This window comes from Mirounga angustirostris, unplaced genomic scaffold, assembly GCF_029215605.1.
Source record: "Mirounga angustirostris isolate CCGP_5_RB_7025 unplaced genomic scaffold, mMirAng1.0.hap1 SCAF_17, whole genome shotgun sequence".
NCBI lineage: Eukaryota > Metazoa > Chordata > Mammalia > Carnivora > Phocidae > Mirounga > Mirounga angustirostris.
Window position 1 is genome coordinate 1365943 of NW_026991725.1, and position 18828 is coordinate 1384770.

An 18828-nucleotide genomic window follows, 5' to 3' on the forward strand; every position below is an offset into this window, starting at 1 on the left:
ACTGTACCAGTGGGGCTTGTGCGGCCTGCACCAAAGAAGCGGAACAGCAGGGTTTCAGATGAAGATTTTGGAGACCCTGAATGCAATAAGTGGGCAGACCACTTCCCAGGCAGGCAGTTTGATACTCCCCCATGATTTTTTTCGAATTGGGTGCCCTGCCCCAGAACTGCCTTCAAAAGAGTCGTCCACGGGGTCAAGGATAAATACTCCTCCCTCCAGAGCATACAGCAACTGGAATACTGAGTGACTTTAGACAAGTCCTTTCCGGTCTCTGGGCCTCAGTTTCCTTATCTGCAAAATGAGAGGATTTGGGTACCCTGACAAAGGTCTAACTTTCTGATTGTACCCGCAGGCGCCCCCAAATACTAGCGCAAGAGCGGCGGCAGCGAGCGCCAGCCGGGGATCCCGCCCTCTTGGCGAGCGCCGTCGAGACCAGGCTGAGCGTCCCGACCCCGCGCCCCGCCCGCGGCCTCAGTCGCCCAGCGGCTGGCAGGGCCAGGCTTCCGCCCTCCACGTTGTTGTTCCCGATTTGGGCCCCGCCCCCTTGGTCTGGGCTGCGGACGCCTTGCCTCAACTGCCCCCGCCCCGGCCCCAGAGCAAAGGGTGGACTGTGGGCCATCCACATTAGACACGCGTGGACAAAGACAAGAATTTGGGGGAAGAAAAGAGAGAGACTTGGTTTTGAAGGGAGAGTGGTGAAGAGTAATGGGTAGGCCAGGGCACAACTGCAGAATTTCCCTTTCGGCGTCCCACCCTCCGTTCTTACAGTGGACCCATCCGCACCCACGAATGTGACCGTGTTAGACACTGGCCCTTTAAACAGAAGGCTGGCGGCGCGGGGTGTCCATGTGGAGCTGCTCCATGCCGTGTTGTCCTGCCCGCCCATTGGCCCACGGCCCGGTGACGTCGCCTAATAGGATGCGAACGCACTGCGGGGGGAGGAACGGAGGCAAAACGCGGAACCGGATCATCACTCCGCTCTCTCCGCTAGTCTCTGGCAGCCTCCTGCCGTCAGCTCCGCCCACGGGCGGATCCCGGGGGAATTGCGACAGCCGGGTGGTTGCAGGAATTAGGTCACGTGTGGGTAGGGAGCGGAGACCCAGGGGTCAGGCCAGTCTCTACCATCGTAAGGTTTCCCTGACCTGGAATATCCTTACTTGAGCTAACTTAAGTCTTAAATTTTCCACCCTTCTTTTCCTCCAGCAGGACACACTTCGTTGTGAATGACCGCAACACGCAGCCCTGGCTCAACTTGTGGCTTGCCTTCGGGGCGGGGCGAGGCGAGAAAGCGGAAATGCAGGGCGCGAGCGAAGCTGGATATTCTCCCACCCCCACCCAGGCCACGTGTGCGCGCGCCGTCTATAGTGGGCGGGGCCAGCCCGCTCGGGACCCCGCCCCTCCCTTCGTGAGACGCCGCGGCCCTGCGGGCGGGGGCTCCGGTCCGGGCTTTGGCTGCGGCCCCGGTGTAGTAGCGGGGGCGGCGGCCGGGGGCAGCGCGGCTCCTTCCCTTGTTGTGTGTGTCGGTGCCTCCTCGCCATCTTGTTGCAAAGCCTTTTCTTGTCGGCGGGACTCCCGGGGGCCGCAGGGCGGGAGGCATCAGAGGGGGAAAAAGAGAGGGAGGGGAAGGAGGGAGGCAGTGCCGCCTTTTGTTTTTTTGCATCAAATTTTTTTTAATTTGCAAATTATATTTTGCAAATATTTTGGGAAACAATTTTTTCTCTCCGTGCTCTCCCGTTCTTCCCTGCGGAGTGCGCTGCGCCGCCCAGCCCTGTCGCCCCCCGGAGGTGATCCCTCCCTCCTGCCTGCCCGCCAGCCTGACCTGTGCCCGGCTCGCGGGCCGCAGTCTCGGCCCCGGCGCGCCCCCGGCCGCTCTCGGCGCGATGAGCATAGAGACGCTACTGGAGGCGGCCCGCTTCCTGGAATGGCAAGCGCAGCAACAACAGAGAGCACGTGGTGAGCGGCCGGGCTGGGCCCCTGGGGCACCGGGGAAGGGGAGACGAGCGACCCTGGTCTCTGAACCCACGCGAAACCGCGGGCAGGACCCCTTCCCGGGCGGCCTGCGAAGCCGAGCAGCGCAAGGTTCCGCACAGGAGCCGCCGCCCGGGGAGGAATGTTGGGGGCAGTAAAATTAATTAATGAATTCATTACCGTGCAGTGAGGGACCCGGCTCCTGTGGGCGCCACCTCAGCTGCCTGCCACCCCGTGTGCACCTTTCGTGGGGGCTCCTTTCGCGTGGGTCAGCGGCGCCCTCGGTAGCGCCGAGGATGTGTGAGCCGGTGGGGGGTGGGGTGTGGAATGGTGTTGCGTGGGGGTGGCAGACCCGCGTGTGCGTGCGTGTGTGCACGGGGGAATGTGTGATGTGAGCCTCGAGGAGAGCGGATGAACGGACGTGTACACGGGCGAGTGTATAGTGCACACGAGTGGGCGTGTGTGTAACGGAGTGGGGGGTGGGAATTACTCTACGCCGAGCAGCTCCCCGGCTTCCCTGGCCCTGTGGGGAGGGTGCGGGGGGCGCTCCCGGCCGATCTACGCGCCGCTTGGGGCGGAGGCGGCCTTTGCAGAATGAAATGACATCGCGTGTCTTATGATCCTGGCCAGCCCCGCCTGACCCCGCCTCCCAGAGCTGGGCTGGGTCGCGCTTCAGGGGTTTGGGTGAGAGCTGGGCTGATTGGGTGTCTGCGAAACGGCCCGCAGGTCGCTGGGGGCAGTCCCCGGGCCCCCCTTGCTGCGCCCCACTTTAGTCGGTGTGGAATGTGGCGTGTCTGCGCGTTCCAAACCCGCTCTCGGCTGGAATGTTGCGTGTGCCTGCGTTCCAAGCCCGTTGGTTACACCGGGTGGTGACGTGGACGGGCCCCGCCTCCGACCACGTGCACGGGGGACACTCCCGCTGGGGACGGAGCGGCCCGGCCCCTCCCAGCTGCCTCGCGCTCGGCCGGGGGCGGGGCCTGGGCGGGGCTGGCGAGTGGCCTTGCTCCGGGTTGGGCCCTGGCTCCGGCCGCCGGGCACCTCCCAGGGAGAGCCTGTGCGCTGGAAGGAGGAGCCGCCGAGCTCACCTGTCCATTCTCGCCCCAACCTCCTGTTTTTGATCCTGGGGCAAGGGAAACCCTCAGAATCGCAGGGCGACAGGACATTTAGAGCTCACATATTCCCACTGACGTTTTGGGGAACGTTCTCACCAGGACCTCCTGGCAATACCCCTAGCTACATTGTGGAATGAGCCAGGCTGAGAAGGGGCAAACTTTGGCGTTCCCTCGGCAGGAAACGAGGATTTCAGATGCTTCCCATCTCACCCGTTCTGTCGGTGGTCCCCAGCTTCAGGGTGCTGCAGGAATAGGGGTTGGAGGGAAAGACCTCCGTTTTCCGGACTATTGAGAGGGCCTCGGCCCTGGATCGGTGTGTGTGCTGTATCCGGGGACTCATGTCCCCTCCAACCTCCCCTCCCCTCCTTCTGCCGGGTTCGTTGTGGTGGAGAGAGTGCTTCGCCCTCCTTTCCTTTCTCTCTGCCTATTGTTGCTTCAATGATGAGTCATGCAGGAGGTAGTAGTGTGTGTTTTGTGCGCGCGCGCCCTGCAGCTTTTGCCGCGGCCACGGCGGCGGAGGGGGGTGGGGTGGGGGGAGCGGCAGCGGGCCAGGGGCGGGGGGAGCGGCGGGTCCGCCCGGCCTAGTCACTGGTCGACCGGCCTCTCAAGGTCAGGAGTCACTCGAGATCTGTGAGATGAGATGCTTGGGTTTTACGGAATTGATGGGCCGGGACATCAGCTAGCGTGCCCCTCCCCTTTATCTTCTGGGTCCCGAGCAGGGTCAGGCCCTGGACAGTGATGGTGGTGACCGAGAATGTCCTGTTTGCGGGCGCAGCGAGGGGGCGAGGGGAGGAGGGTGCGTGCACAAGAATTGGAGAGACTTGAGTCACCTGCCACTAGCAGAGTGCAATTCAGGAGTACCTATTGTGTCCTTGCTGTGTATCAGGCACTGTGCTAGAGGTGAACAGGGTTGACCCTGCTTTTTCCCCAAGGGAACAACCCCTTCACCTTCACTTTACCCTCAGACTGACTGGTCTTATGGGGAAGGGGAGAAGACCCCCCTCCCCACTATCATCTCCCCCACCCTTTCCAAAATACTAAGTCCAGAGCTGACAGTAAGGACAGGGATGATGTGTGCAACACTGTGAAGGAGCCTGGGAATGGTTCTCTCCTAAGAAGTTGCAGAGCCCTGCCCCTCCCCCAGGTGGTGAGAACTGGGGGCAGGGAGCTGAGCAGAGGCCCAGTTTAACTGACCAGTCACAGTTCCTTCTTGGTGGGGCCAGAGGTCTTAGGGGATGGATGGTGCAAAGCCAGATCTACTCTAAAAGCTCACGTGCAGTTGGCTAGACTTAGCCGCAGCATGTCACTCTCAAATTCATTTTTTCCCCCTCCTTGAGGTTCTGTCTTCTGACTTGGGGTGGGGACAGTGGGAGAGAAGGGGTCATGTGTGGACCTGGTGACCAGAACTGCTTTCCTGGGTATGTACCTGATGAACAGCTCTGGACAGGGATTCTCTTATCCATGTCCCCTTTCAGTTTCATGGGTGGGTTTCCTGACTTAGACCAGCCAGATTGCTCCCATGATGCACCTGAGGATGTGTGTGCACATGTATGTGTGAGAGGGAAAAAGTGGTCAGCAGGAGGGCCTGGTCATTTCCAGCATTCATGGAGGTGGCTCAAATGGGACCCTCTTCTACCTGACCTAGTCACATCCTGGGGCCTGCCTTATGCACCAAGTTTCCTGTTAGCCTGAAGAAGGGGAGAACTCCCCCTGAACATGGGGCTACCTAGTGTAGACTCCTCAGGCCCCAGCCCTGTGCCTGCTGTGGCCTCTGAATCACCCCAGACGTGTCATGCTAACTTATCTGAGGCCAGAGTCGTGGGCATGTTTGCGAGTGGGAGAGGGAGTGCACGCCTGGCTGCCGCAGAGCATTATTTTACAAAGCCCGAGTCTGTTCTGTTACCGAGGGAGTCCCCTGAGTGACTGCCAGCTTGCTCCCCCCACTTTGTTTCCCCCTCCGCAGGGCATAGGAAGAGGGTCACTGCTGGGTGGGGAGGAGGCAGGAAGCTTTGGTGGGCTGCATCTGGCCTGGGACACCCCCTCTTCCCCACCAGTCAAGATTTTTCATGCTGATTAAGGTGTGATAGAGCCTGGCCGTTGCCCTGGGTCCTGCCCAGCGCCTGTGAGGCGTAGCTGCCTGACTCTGGAACGGAGAGGGTAGGTGAGAAGGTTGCCATCTCCTGGATGAGCGGTGGGTTCCTTTCAAATATGGGGCATATGAGGTTTACTTTCAGTCTGGGTTCCCAGGGCACCTGTCCTCGGGGCTTGGGGCCCTCTCTGTCCCACTGCTAATGGGAGAGTGGAACCCTGGTCCCAAAGCCAATGAAAGTTTGGGTCTCGGCCCAAAGGAATGAAGGTGGGCTGTGTTGGGCCCTGGAGCTGACGGGGGAGGGGATGGGAAGGAGGGAGGGGGGAGCAGTGCGGGAGATGGACTGGGTAGCTGGTCGGTGGCCTTCCGCAGACCGCTCTGCCCGCGGGGTCTCTGGGCAGCTGGAGGGCAGAGAGCTGGTTTTCTCCGGGGCTGTAACAGAAGCCAGTGCCAGCCGGAAAGGCCTGGGAGAGCGCTGCCCTCATTGGAGCAGGCCCGGCAGCTCCCCTTCCTGAAGGGCAGGGGCCACGGAAGAGGCCTGTGCTGCTGGGAAACCACGGAGCGCTTCCCTCTCACGACACCGCTCTACTTCCTCCTTCGCCCCTGCGGGAGGGAGGGGCTTCGAGCCGGCCCGGCTCACACTCACTTTGTCGGTAGGCCCAAGGGCCCCAGTGGGGGGGTTGATGCCCTCCTCCGTAGGGGCGTGCCTGCCGGCCCAGCTGTCAGCTCAGTTAGTCAGCAGTGTGGCCAATCCCGGACCGCAGGAGCGCTGGTGGACCAGCCCGCTCCCTGGCCTGGGGGCTACAGCTGCTCCCCAGGGCCCCTGCCCAGCCCTGTGGCCGGGGAACCGGAATGGTGGGGCCTGGAGAGCACCGGGCAGGGTGGAGACGGAGACGGACTTCTGGCTCAGGAAGGGCCCTCCCCTTCCCCTGGTCCCGGCCAGCTCCAGAGCAGGCCTCACCTTGCAGCAGGGCTTGCAGCCCAGATGCTGCATGGACAGGTGCAGGGCTGCCTTCTTTTCCTTCCTGCCTGCCTCTTACCTCTCTGGCTGTGCTGCTGGTGGGGGGATGGCGGGGGAGGGATTTGGGAGCAGTGAGTTTTAGCACCACAAAGGGCAGAGGAGGACCGAATGTGTTTTGTGTGGTCCCTGAGGAAACCAGACACTGCGCCCTGGCCTGGGACTCCTGGGCCTGATGTCCTCATGTGCGAACTGAAGATGATGTCCCAGCCCTGCCTGTGGCATGGACTCTTGTGAGGATCCAGGTGTGTGTGTGTGTGTGTGTATACAGACGCCTAGTGAGCATGTGCTTACAGAGCAGGTATGGGCATCCGCCAGGTGTCAGGATTCCTGGCTGGGTCTGGTTTCAGTTTTACCTGTGACTTGCTCTGTGACTCTCAACAAATCACCTTGCCTCTCTGAGCTCATTCATTTCATCTTGAAATGAAGATGCTGCCTGCCCTCTGAAAGGTACTTGGTAAAAACTGTTGAAGGCCTTCCCAGAAGCTATGATCTATCTCCCCCCCCCCCCCCCCCCGTTCTCCTGTAGTGGCATGTGAGGGCTTTCGCCGACTGGCCTCTGCCCACCTTATCTGTCACCCCACTCCCCTCAGCCTTGTTGTTCCTGAACTTCCCTGCACCAGCCTAACCCCTCAACCTTCAGGTTGCCAGGCCTCCAGCATCCTCGCTGACCACTTCTGCACTGTCTTTCTACAGCCTCTCTCCTCTCCCAGCCTGGATTGTTCTCTGTTACTTGTCCTTCCCCTCATCCAAAGCAGAGACCAGGTCTCTTGTGTTGTTCACTGCTGTGCCCCCCAGCACTTAGCCCCAGTGCCTGGCTGGCTGTAGGTAGGTATTTGTGGTGTCTCGGGCTGAGCACTGACTGGGACAGGGTCAGAGGCCGCGTTCTGCTTGAAAGACTTCAGAAGCTGGAGGCCAGGACTGCCGCCCGCTGAGACGCCCCTTGTGTTCTTTCTGCACAGAGGAGCAGGAGCGGCTCCGCTTGGAGCGGGACAGAGAGCAGGAGCAGAAGAAGGCCAGCAGCCTGGCCAGGCTGGCCCACGCCCTGCCCGTGGAGGAACCGCGCATTGAAGCGCCACCCCTACCTCTGTCCCCCCCAGCGCCCCCCCCAGCACCCCCACCCCCACTTGCCACCCCCACCCCACTGACTGTCATTCCTATTCCAGTAGTGACCAACTCTCCTCAGCCTCTGCCCCCGCCCCCACCACTGCCTCCTGCAGCCCAGCCTTTGCCCCTGGCGCCTCGCCAGCCAGCCCTGGTTAGCACCCCTGGACTCAGCATTAAGGAGTCTGCTCCCTTGCCCACCAGGCCACAGGTGCCCAACCCTGCTCCTCTGCTGCCAGACTCCAAGACCACCCTTCCGCCCACTGGCAGCCCCAAGCCTTTGCAGCCCCTCCCCACACCCATCCTGACCATAGCACCTCACCCTGGAGTTCAGCCCCAGCTGGCCCCCCAGCAGCCACCCCCACCCACTCTTGGGACCCTGAAGTTGGCACCAGCCGAAGAAGTCAAATCCAGCGAACAGAAGAAGAGGCCTGGGGGGTGAGTGAGGTGTGGCAGAGTCCAGGCTGGTGGGATGGAGAACTGCCCACACTCTGGGCTGTGTGTGCAAGAGAAAGTAGCCCCTCCTAAGCTCATCCTTCAAAGCCATGTCCTACCTCTCCAACTGAGAAGCATCGTACTATATTTGGACAGTTCTCACTGTGCCTGTGTCCATTCCCCATTGCCCTCTGTTGTTGTCAGGCTTCCGTGTTCTCTGACCCCCTCAAGGATGGGCCGATGGCATTGCCAGGCCTTTGGTCAGAGTATTGGATTGGGGATCTCTTGGGTGAGGGCTGGGGTCAACTGGCTATTTCTGTGAGCCCCAGGAGGCCTTCTGTCTCCTCACAGGTGGACAAGGGCAGGATGGAGGATTAAAGGGATTGTGAATTATGAGCATACATGTGCCCTCCAGGGGGTATACACGCCTCCGCACAGGGTGAATATCTCCCATTGCTGCTTTGTACGGAGAATAAACCACCTGTGGCATTTGGGGAGTGGGGGCAGGAAGGCCGTCTAATTGGGCCCTCCTCCCTGAACCTCCTTTCCTGTCTGTCTGGGTTTCAGGATCGGAACCAGAGAAGTCCACAACAAATTGGAGAAGAACAGGTGTGTGCGCGTGCGTGTGTGTCTCTGGGCCCGCCCCGCCCTCTACCGGGACTGGTCCCACCCTTGGTCCCCCAAGCTCTCCTGGGGCCTACTCCCCCGCCCCCCCAGGCGCTGGCTAACCAGCGCCACTCCCTCTCCCCAGGAGGGCCCATCTGAAGGAATGCTTTGAGACCCTGAAGCGCAACATCCCCAACGTGGACGACAAGAAGACGTCGAATCTGAGTGTGCTGCGGACGGCGCTGCGGTACATCCAGGTATGGGGGAGGGAAGCACCGCCGAGAGGAGGGCGGGCGGTGGCCGCAGCGCCAGCTTCCTCCCCACTCCCGCCCGCCCTCTTCCCCTCGCCGCGGCCCCGCCCCGCCCCGCCCTTGCTCCCTCTCCGGCTCCCCCGCCCGCCTCCACGCGGGCGCTGAGCACATGGCCCGGCTGACGTCAGCGGGGCTCCCCGCCCGCGAGGGGGCGGGGGGACGGGCGCGCGTGCGCGGGGGAGGGCGGCCGCGGCGTTCCCCTCTCCCCCTTGCCCCGCCGGGCCGCCCCGCGGAGCCCCGCCATCTGCGCCGCCCCCGCAGCTCGGTCCCCCGGTGCCCGGGCCCGTGCTACCACCTGGCGCGGTTTAGTGCCCCGCGGGTGAGAAGGGCGTGGCGCGGCCCCAGCGCCTCCACCCCACCCGCAGTGCCTGGGCGGGAACCCGGACTCGGCCCGAGAGTCTGTCGCTCGTGGTGGGGTGGGGAGTCCCCTGGGCGTGGCTCCCTGCAGACGGCGGCGCGCCGATGAGGCCCCCCACTCTGACCCCAGAATGGTTAAGAGCCTTCCAGTGAGAGCACTGAGGTGCCACGACTCGAGTTTGGGGGTTAAACCGGGGAAATGTGGTGGTCTGGGTGACCAAAACAGTCCTGGGGTCACCGAACCTTTAAAAATTACGCTCTCCTGCCTGCGTTTTTAAAGCCCCGTTTCAAGGGGCCCTCCTGGCCGTGTGTTCCTCTCCCCTTGGGGCACTGGCTTCCCTCCGCAGTACGGGGTGGGGGGCTCCCGCCAGATAAGACAGTTGCCATGACGGCCCCGTGTTTCGGTTTCCCTGGAAACCGGCCGAGGGTTCCGCGTGCCGGGAAGGAGGCTGTGGGGGTGGGGCGGGCGGCCACGCTCGGCTGCCGCGGAGACGGAGTCGGAACCGAGCCGTTGGGGAGTGGGAGGGACTTAGCGCTGCCTACCCGCGCGGGGTGGGGGCGGGGGAAGCTTGGGGTCCCCTGTCCGCGTGCTCGGGCAGCTGTGGGGGGGGCGGGCAGCGACAAGGTCCCCCTGGGATGGGGGTCAGGGAGGGTCCGACCGAAGTAGGAGCCAGAGGCGTAGCCCTCCCCCTCCCCCGGCCAAGACTGCGGGGTCACAGCCCTGAGGTAACCGGAGCCTAACTCGTTCGTGGGGCGGAGGCGCTGCTACGCGACTGCTCCCAGCCGGCGGCTCCCCCCTGCCTCCCGCGAACGCGCGCCTTTCCGCCCGCCCTGCGGGCGCGGGGGAGTGGCTGGCGCGCCTCCAGGCTGCTTCCCTGCACCCGGGAGGGGCGGAGCCGGGCTCGGGGATTGGCGGGGCCGGGTTGGGGCGGGGCTTCCGCGCGCCGAGCGGTGGGGTGCCGCGGGCGGGGAGTGACGCTGCAAAGCCGGGTCCGCGTGGGTGCGCGCGTGCTCCGGGAGGGGCGGGGCGTCGCTTGCGGCGGGTCTGGCCTCGGAGGAGGAGGGGCCCCGGGAGGCCTACTTCCTACATGTTTTTGTAGAACTTGATCTTGAGAATATCACTGGTTCTTCAGTTATTCCTAATCATATGGCCTAGGAGCAAATCCTTGTCAAGTGTTGTGACGTTCTCTTGAATATCAGTTTCTTCTGTACTGCCATTTTGCTAAATAGGAAAGAAAAAGTATCTTCATCATGGGGATGTTAGGAGGATGCGTCCTCTATAAGTACCAACTTCATAGCAATTACTGAGACACAGGAAGGATGGAACAGCACATTCCACTTTATAGACACATACTTAGGAAGGGGAGCCTTGTTTGAATGACAATTGAAAATAAATTAGAGGGGCGCCTGGGTGGCTCAGTTGGTTGAGCGGCTGCCTTCGGCTCAGGTCATGATCCTGGAGTCCCGGGATCGAGTCCCGCATCGGGCTCCCTGCTCGGCAGGGAGCCTGCTTCTCCCTCTGACCCTCACCCCTCTCATGCTCTCTCTCTCTCTCATTCTCTCTCTCTCAAAAATAAATAAAAATTTAAAAATAAATAAATTATAGAGACTCAGTAGAACCAACAGGCATGGGCCTGCGCTGAGTAGGCAGCGAGGTGTACCCAGGCTGTTCCTAAGAGATATTTGTCCTGGGGCAATGGAAGCAGAAATAGAAAACTTAACGGGCGCCTGGGTGGCTCAGTTGGTTAAGCGACTGCCTTCGGCTCAGGTCATGATCCTGGAGTCCCGGGATCGAGTCCCGCGTCGGGCTCCCTGTTCGGCAGGGAGTCTGCTTCTCCCTCTGACCCTCCTCCCTCTCATGCTCTCTGTCTCTCATTCTCTCTCTCTCAAATAAATAAATAAAATCTTAAAAAAAAAAAAAAGAAATAGAAAACTTTACAAGGCTTTCTAAATTCTTAACCTCACTCATTTGTTTATTCATTTAGGTACTTTGGACAGCTCTGTGTCTGACTCTGAGAGTAAAGCAGGAAGCAAAGAAAAAAGCATGGGTCTCTGTCTTCATAGGTTTGGTCTTGGTGGCAGATTATAAACAAATAAAGGACTGTGCCATGAGGACGTAAAAGGGTCAGGGATCACAGAATCTGTTCTAGGGAGTGAGGGAAGTTGTTGCTGAGGAAGGGGCATTTGAGCTGAGACCTGAAGGTTTCAGGGTGACCTAGGCCAAACAGAGGGCAGAAGGCCCAGCACAGGCCAGTTTCTCCAACGGGGGAGCAGGATGCAGTTTTGGAAGTTAAAGGTGGTCATGCGGGTTGCCACGTAGAGATGGGGGCAGCAGAGCACTAGATGGGAGTCAAAAGGGAGTAGTAGAGAGACCACGTTAGCTGTATAGACTGAAGGCTTTGGGCGTGTGCTGAAGTGGAAAGCTGTAGCCCCCAGGCAGACTCAGAGTGGCTAGGAGGTGCGAAAGGGTTTGAAGAGAGCCACAGGGAAGTGGACAAAAACAGGAAGAGGAGTAGGCAGGTAACAAACTGTGTGTCCAGGCAGTCTTAGGAAATGTGTTTAAAATGAAGCAATGTGGACAAAAGCTAGACCCTGGGGAAACTTTCCAGGGGCCTCTGGGCCTGTGGAGAACTGGGCTAGTTAAGAAAAAGAGGTCTTGACCTCTGAGTTTCTCCCAGAGCCAGAAATCTACTCTCCTTGCTGGTGGGTAGAGTTCAGGATGGTCACTTCCAGCCCCCCAGCAGCCAGGTTCAAGTGAGAGCTGACTCACCCTGGGCCCCATCATTGGTATGGCCTCATCTGATGTCATGTCCAGCAAAAAGGCCTCTCAGGGTAGAGCCAGGTGAGAAGCCAGCCGTGTGTGTGTGTGCGTGCGTGCGTGCGTGTGCCTCAGTGTGTAAGGGAGGGATCTTTCTGGCAGAACTGTGGAGAGAAGCAGGTTAAATCTCAAAAGCCAGGATGTAGAGGAGGCCGTGTGTGGCCTGGGACTGCCGGCAGAATTGTAAAGCTACCAGGTTTCAGGCCAGAACGGAGTATGGTTGCATCTGGGTTGTGTGTTGCAGGCACTAATGGTTTGAGGCATTCCTGACTGGTGAGATCAGAAATACAAGGAGTTTGGGGCTCCCGGAGGGAGTGGGTGAAGTTGAGGATCTTGCCATACCCAGGAGGGGCGAGGGGCAAGTGAACAGCCAGGAAGGCTGCTGTGAGACTGCTTGTAGTAAATGGAATCAGGGCAAACTCAGTCCATCGGGTGACTGATTCCCTGTGACAGAGGGACAGGACAGAGGTGGGAATCTACATGCTCACATCCTGACATATTCTTCCCCCGGTGCTAAGATACGCATAGTTCTGTCCTGGCCGCTGGTAGGTTCGAGGGAAAAAGCTAATTATGGAACAGTCCTTGCCCTTACTCACCGCGTTGGACGGGGACCGTGTGTACTGAGGTGGAAAGACAAAACATGAAGTTTTTAGGGGGTCGTCTGAGCCAGTGTCTGATTAAGTACTGATGGTCTTATTAAGTGCTCGAGTGTGGGCTGCCGCGTCAGGAAGGGCTCAAGGGCCTGGGACGGGGAAGGGTGGTGGGGGCTCGGGTGTGGGCTTGGAACACAAGCAGATAAGATGCAGGGGGGGGGCAAGAAAGGAGGATCTGTGTGTGAGACGGGGTTCAGAGAGGAGAACCAAGACGAGCTGGAGAGTTTGGTGTGTGCAGGGTCCGTGGGTTCTGCACCTGCCGGGACCGGCAAGCCTTGGAAGCCAGGAGCTCAGGCGCAGCGCAGGGTCGGAGGTTTCGGGGTGCAGCAGGGCAAGTGTGTCCGTGTTCGGTGGCCCCAGCGCTCGTGACGTGCCTGGGCCAAGGAGAAGCTGGCAGCAGGGAGATCTGCAAGACTTCGAGGAGTCCGTTTAATAGGGCGTCAGAGTGGTCATGGAGGACACAGGCTGGCCTTCTGGAGCTGCAAATAAGTCCTGTGTGAGGGGAAACTAGAGACACTTCTGACGGGAGGCCCGGCACGTGGCCCCTGTGCGAGTGCCCCCCACACGCACAGCTGCCTGTGCGCCCGACAGCCGTGGGCTCCGTGGCCAAGGGCGCTCCCTCCTGGTGCTCTTAGTGAGGGGGGTGGCCTCAGGGTCACGGGCCGTGGCCAACCGGAACCTGGGGTGAAGGACGGAAGTGTCTCTGGCGGTGCTCAGTGCAGCTCAGCTACAGGTGTGGAAGGAGGGGGCGCGTTCCAGGGCTGGGGGATCCGCCAGCAGCCCGGGGACTCTGGAGGGCGGCAGGCGGAGTGAAACTGGCGATGCTGAGAGGCAGCCCAGGTGGGCACCGCGGGCAGCGGCCCAGGGCCGGGCGAAGGGTGCAGAGCCAGTGGCTGCCCGAGCCAGAGGGAGGCAGATGGAGAAGAAATGCGAAATGCAGGGGGCGTGGGGGGCGGCTCCTCAGGGACACTGAAGTGGAGGAGACTAGGGAATGATGCTGTGGAGAGAGGGGCAGGATCGTCGGGGGTTCTTTGGGGAATGAGTTCCAAGGAGGGTAGCTTGTGGCGCGGCGACTGACCGCGTGGTACGAGCGTGCCGGGGGCCTTGAGCGGCGCCGAGGAGTCCGTTTCCCCTCCTGTCCTCCGCAAGATGGAGCGAAGAGGCGGGGCAGGTGGATGGGGCCAGAGGCCCAGAAGCTCCTCCGGACAAAGTTGATGTGAGTGGGGGCAGGGGAGGGCGTTCATCCTGGGGACGAGCTGACTGCAGCTGTGCTTTCTGTCGGTGGTGCCTGCTGGAGAGCACGCAGTGCACAGGCCAGGGGGCCTCACTGGGCCTCATGGGCCCCGGCGCGGACCAGGGGCAGGTGTGGTCTCCTGCAGCCCCCTCACTGCGGACCTGGCCCTGGGGGCTGAGTGGCCTGGAGACCAGCGTGGCCGTGGGGAGAGGTTTCCGTACTGGGGGCCCTCTAGCTCCTGCTCAGGGTATCGTTCGGGCCCTTGCCTTGTTCTCCAGTCTCTGAAGAGGAAGGAGAAGGAATATGAGCATGAGATGGAGCGCCTGGCTCGGGAGAAGATCGCCACGCAGCAGCGGCTGACCGAGCTCAAGCACGAGCTGAGCCAGTGGATGGACGTGCTGGAGATCGACCGCGTGCTCCGGCAGACTGGCCAGCCCGAGGACGACCAGGCCTCCACCTCCACAGCCTCGGGTGAGTCCGCCCCTCCCTGGCCAGGTCCCCCCCCCCGCCCCCGGCTCCACGCCTCCCAGACCCCAGGGGCATTTACTACTCCAGCCTCGGGTTTCCCAAGCCCTTCTGACCTGTCCCTGTCCCCGTGTCCCCCCACAGAGGGTGAGGACAACATAGACGAGGATATGGAAGAGGACCAGGCCGGCCTGGGCCCATCTAAACTGAGCCATCACCCCCACCCGGAGCTGCCGAAGCCACCGCCCAGCGCCGCCCCCGCGCCTCCGCCTCCCCATGCACACCCGCACTCCCAGCCTGTGGCCCTGTCCCCCGTCCCCCTGCCTGGGCAGCAGCCGCCAGCACAGCAGAAGACCCCTCTGCCGGCCCCTCCTCCCCCACCGGCTGCCCCTGCGCAGACGCTGGTGCCGGCCCCAGCCCACCTGGTGGCTGCAGCTGGCGGGGGCTCCACGGTCATCGCCCACACGGCCACCACCCACGCCTCAGTCATCCAGACTGTGAACCACGTTCTCCAGGGCCCGGGCGGCAAGCACGTCGCCCACATTGCGCCCTCAGCCCCCAGCCCTGCTGTGCAGCTGGCGCCCGCCACGCCCCCCATCGGCCACATCACAGTGCACCCTGCCGCCCTCAACCACGTGGCCCACCTCGGCTCCCAGCTGCCCCTGTACCCGCAGCCCGTGGCAGTGAGCCAGCCCGTGGCGGTGAGCCACATTGCCCACACCCTCTCACACCAGCAAGTGAATGGCACAGCCGGGCTGGGGCCCCCAGCCACGGTCATGGCGAAGCCGGCCGTGGGGGCTCAGGTGGTGCACCACCCCCAGCTGGTGGGCCAGACAGTGCTCAACCCTGTGACCATGGTCACCATGCCCTCCTTCCCGGTCAGCACACTCAAGCTGGCTTGAGGAGGAGGGCCACTCAGAGGCCCCCAGTGGGGGCAGGGAGGGGGAACCCGTCCCCCGCTCTCTCCCACCCACCAGCTCCACACATTCCAGCCAGGCCGAGGCCCGCCGCACCCACCCCCACCCCCAGGCCTCCTAGGGGAGGGGGTGCAGAGACTCTGAGCCAGGGGAGGGAGGGCCACCCCGGGGAGCTGGGCGCGGGGCTGGGGGTCTGCCCTAGGACTTGAGCACGTGATGAGACACTCTGGTGAATGTGCCACTTGCCTGGCCTGGTGCCAGCTCCAGTGCCCTTCCTGCCTCCCCGCCTTGTCCCCTGCAGCCGTGCGCCGTGGGTGTTGTGTTCTGCCACCTCCCCGCCCCGCCTGCCTCCCAGTGCTGCTGCTGCTCGTGAGGGGGCCACGGGCCTGGGGCCTCCATCCGGAGCCTCAGCCTTTGCTTCCCAGGCCTTTCCGGGGGGGGGGGGGCGGAAGCGGGCAGGGAGCAGGACGGAAGCAACTTGGCCCAGAAATCTGGGTGCGTGGGGGGCTCTGCTCTGAGTGCAGGTGACAGATCCTAGGATGGGGCTGCGCTGCGGTCCCATCCAGGCAGGTGGGCCCCCCGGCCCAGGTTCTCCGACCCAGCTGCGGTCACTGATTCGTTACCGCAGAAGCTAGTTAAGAGGAGTCGCTACCAACAACTACCCCACGCTGTTGCTAAGCTCCCTGAGCGCCCCCCCGCCAGTCTTTGCTACTGGGCTCCTGACCTCTGGAGGGTAGGCTGAGGGTGGGGGCTGGGAAGGAAGGGCTTGGCTGGCCTGTCGCCATGCTGGCCCTCCCCAGCACTGCCTGGGTCTGGGCTGAGGAGAGAGCTGCTCTGGACCCCCTGGGCCTGGCTCTTGGCTTCCCAAAGGCAGAGGGGATGGGGTGTTGTCGCATTGGCCGCCCTGCTTCCCCGGCCTCTGCTCAGTGCTGTGCGCTCCCCCGAGTGCTCCTGTAGCCTCCAGCCAGCGTCTGGTCTGGGTTCTGGGAGCCTGAAGCCACATTGCTGAGGCCCTCAGGAAGTCAGAATCCAGGGGCTGGGCCAAATGCCCAGGCCCCCTTCCCTGATGCCCTCGGGGGAGGGGGGGCCTGTAGAGCAGGGAGGAGGGCTGCTACTTCTGCCCCAGCTAGTCTGTCTCTGGCATCATCTCTGTCTTTCCCCTGAACATCCACTTTTCTTCTCCAGTGGGCTCTTCTGAGTGTGCCGCAACCTTCCTCTCGGGAAGGTCCTTCGTTGGATCTAGGGCAGGGCTGAGCTTGGGGTGGGGGGGCGCGAGGGGGCCTGTGTGCAGGGCCTGCTGCTTTCCCTGCCTCTGCCGACTGCTTTGGCTTCTCTTTTTATGTGGGTATTTATTACAAGTGGCCTTGTGTCAGACACACACTCAGTTGTACACACATGCACACTCGCCTCCCCACCTGGACACACACAGTGGCCAGTGGCCTTTCGATGTGGAGAGGGGAAGCCGGTGTCCCCAGGTGTGACCTTTGCTTTGATGGGCAGGGGGAGGGACGTGCAGGATACTGAGGAGGCTCGCAAAGGTCTTGAACAGATGTGGGCACCTCAGAACTCTCCGTTCTTTCCTTGTCCTGGAGACCTCCTCGGGGCCTGTTCTCCTCCGTCTCGCCTGGGGTGGGGAAAGGGAAGGCCTCTGGTCATCTAGAGGCCCCCAGGAGGGAGCCTCACACCCACCCCACCAGCTTGCTGCCTTCCTGCCCCTGCAGCCACCACCCGCCACCCTGGTTCTTGGGGAAACCAGCTTCTGCTCTTCCCCGAGAGATTACAACTGAGGGAGCCGGATGGGCCTGGTGCCCAGGGAACAGTCAGAGAAGCATTGGGGAACCTGCCCTTTCCGGCTCTGTTCACCTCCCTGCATTCTGAGGCCATTCCGGAGTTGAAAGCGAGTCAGCCAGGGGCCTCTCGGGCCTGCACAGATACCTCATCCGCCCGCTCACCGCCCCTGCCCCTCCCCACCCAGCAGTGGGGGCCTTCGAATCTAGTGCCGAATGACTATGTCCAGATTGGTGACGATGGGTGTTGTTGCTGTTGTTTTTGTCGTTGTTTGTGAACGCTGTGATGCTGTGTGCCCGAGAGGGCAGCCGCCGCCCAGCCCTCCCTTGGGCATCTATCTCCCCTCTGAGAGCTGTCAGGACCACGTCTGTCCTCACCCTGTGGGACCGCCTGCCCCTCCCCCTCCCTAGCCCTTCCAGCCTGGGGGACGCGTGCGTGCACACACACATACACACACACACACACCTTACCTCTCATGCGTGTTTTACTTTTTGATGTTAAGAGTGGCTCACTGGCTGGGAGCCTTTACCTCGGGGAGAGGGGGAGGTTGGTTCCTTGGGGGGCCAAAGAAGGGCAGGGAGTGCCTGGAGGGGAATGAGGGGTCATCATAACCCCTGCTCTCCAGGAACAGCTTCTCCCCCATCCCAGGGTTCCATCCCCATCCCCCAAAGAGGTGGCCCTTGTTTACAGTGAGGACTCGGTCACTGTGTCTCCGTTTCCTGAAATACAAACTGTAGCGACCCCAGACTGTAGAGATTTTTATGTGTTTGGATACATCTGCTGTGTGGGAAAAACAAAACAACCCTACAAAAACCCTAATTTTGTACATATTGTATTTTTACTATTGAACTGTATTCTAGTGGCTGTTCATGCTCCAAGACTTTAGGTATTGAGACATGAATACTATCCATGTAATAAGCACTTGCCTGGAATAAAATATAAAACTGAAATAAACCTGCACTGAAACCAGAGATGGAGCCGCCAGGCTGCAGCATCCGGGTCACTCTGTTGCAACAGGAGGCCTCCACCTCTCTGGAAGGACCTCCAGCAAGAAGCGTCGGGGGCCTTGCCTCGTTGTCCTTTGAGGGGCGCAGGTTCCTCCAGCAGCTTTGGTGCTGGTCAGTTTTAGAAGATTCGGGACCTTCTGGTTCTGATGCCAATGTTCAATCCTAAACAAGCTCTGAACTGCAGTTCTGGTCTTCCTTATGCTTTTGTAATACTTTCTACTTCCTCAAACCATTTTTACAAACACTATCTTGTTTCATCTCTTAACAGCATGGTGGAGTACATAAGCCAAGAACTAGCCCTGTTCTGGCAGGTAAGGAAACAGGTTTGAGGTGGCCAAGTGACTTGTACGCTCACACAGGTCGCCTGGGAGCCTGGGGAGCTGCAGTCAGATCTGACAACTCCGGCAGTTCCCAGCGTGTGCCACTCAGCTCTGGGGCCTGCCGCAGAGCTGGGGATCCTGAACGTGAGAAAGTTCCAATAGGAAAGGTGGGGGGACCGCCCTGGATCGGTGCACAGAACGGGGAGAGGCTTCTTGAGAGGGGATGTGCTTCTGAGGTGGTAAGTCAGGCCAGGTCATCTGGGGAGTCCATGAGGGAAAGGAACAAGAAGAGGAAGAAGTCGGAGGGCAGGATTCAAAGAACCATGTTCTAAGATGGGCCTGGAAGACCCTTGTCCTTATAACTACATCTCTCCCAGTTTAGGGGAAATCAGCCCTTTGCAGGCTGTCTCAGGAGGAAGTGGGGAGGGTGAGGAAGAGGCTTAGCTATAGACCAGGCCGGCCGCCTCGTCCAACACCCTGACCACACCTTCCCCACTCCCAGCCCCAGCCAGAGGAATGGACTCGGCTTCTCTTCCTGGGAGGGATTATCCTTAGGGAAGGACGTGGTGGCCACGAATGTCTTGGGGTCCCCTTCTCTGAGGAAGCGCTAACCTCAAGAAAGGCCG

The 18828-nt window shown here is 61.1% G+C and overlaps 2 protein-coding genes across 6 annotated transcripts in view; one reads left to right on the forward strand and one right to left on the reverse strand.

Moving 5' to 3' along the window:
* Window positions 1–17846, forward strand: part of MNT (MAX network transcriptional repressor) — a 46573-nt gene extending 28727 nt beyond the window's left edge. The window contains exons 1-7 of one of the 3 annotated variants that reach the window (XM_054510994.2): window positions 5804–5822; window positions 6322–6432; window positions 7150–7729; window positions 8294–8335; window positions 8478–8589; window positions 13984–14176; window positions 14315–17846. In XM_054510994.2, coding sequence (XP_054366969.1) covers window positions 6411–6432; window positions 7150–7729; window positions 8294–8335; window positions 8478–8589; window positions 13984–14176; window positions 14315–15072 — 1707 coding nt within the window. In that variant the 5' untranslated portion in view covers window positions 5804–5822; window positions 6322–6410 and the 3' untranslated portion in view covers window positions 15073–17846. Of the gene's footprint in view, window positions 1–1203; window positions 1954–5803; window positions 5823–5846; window positions 6170–6321; window positions 6433–7149; window positions 7730–8293; window positions 8336–8477; window positions 8590–13983; window positions 14177–14314 lie in introns of those variants that run through there. The other 2 variants (XM_045889641.3, XM_064582977.1) reach the window with 2 other exon arrangements.
* SGSM2 (small G protein signaling modulator 2) overlaps window positions 16440–18828 on the reverse strand; it is a 38989-nt gene continuing 36600 nt past the window's right edge. For all 3 annotated transcript variants that reach the window (XM_064582974.1, XM_054510993.2, XM_064582975.1), the window contains one exon: window positions 16440–16711. In XM_064582974.1, the coding sequence (XP_064439044.1) occupies window positions 16440–16711 (272 nt within the window). The remainder of the gene's footprint in view (window positions 16712–18828) is intronic.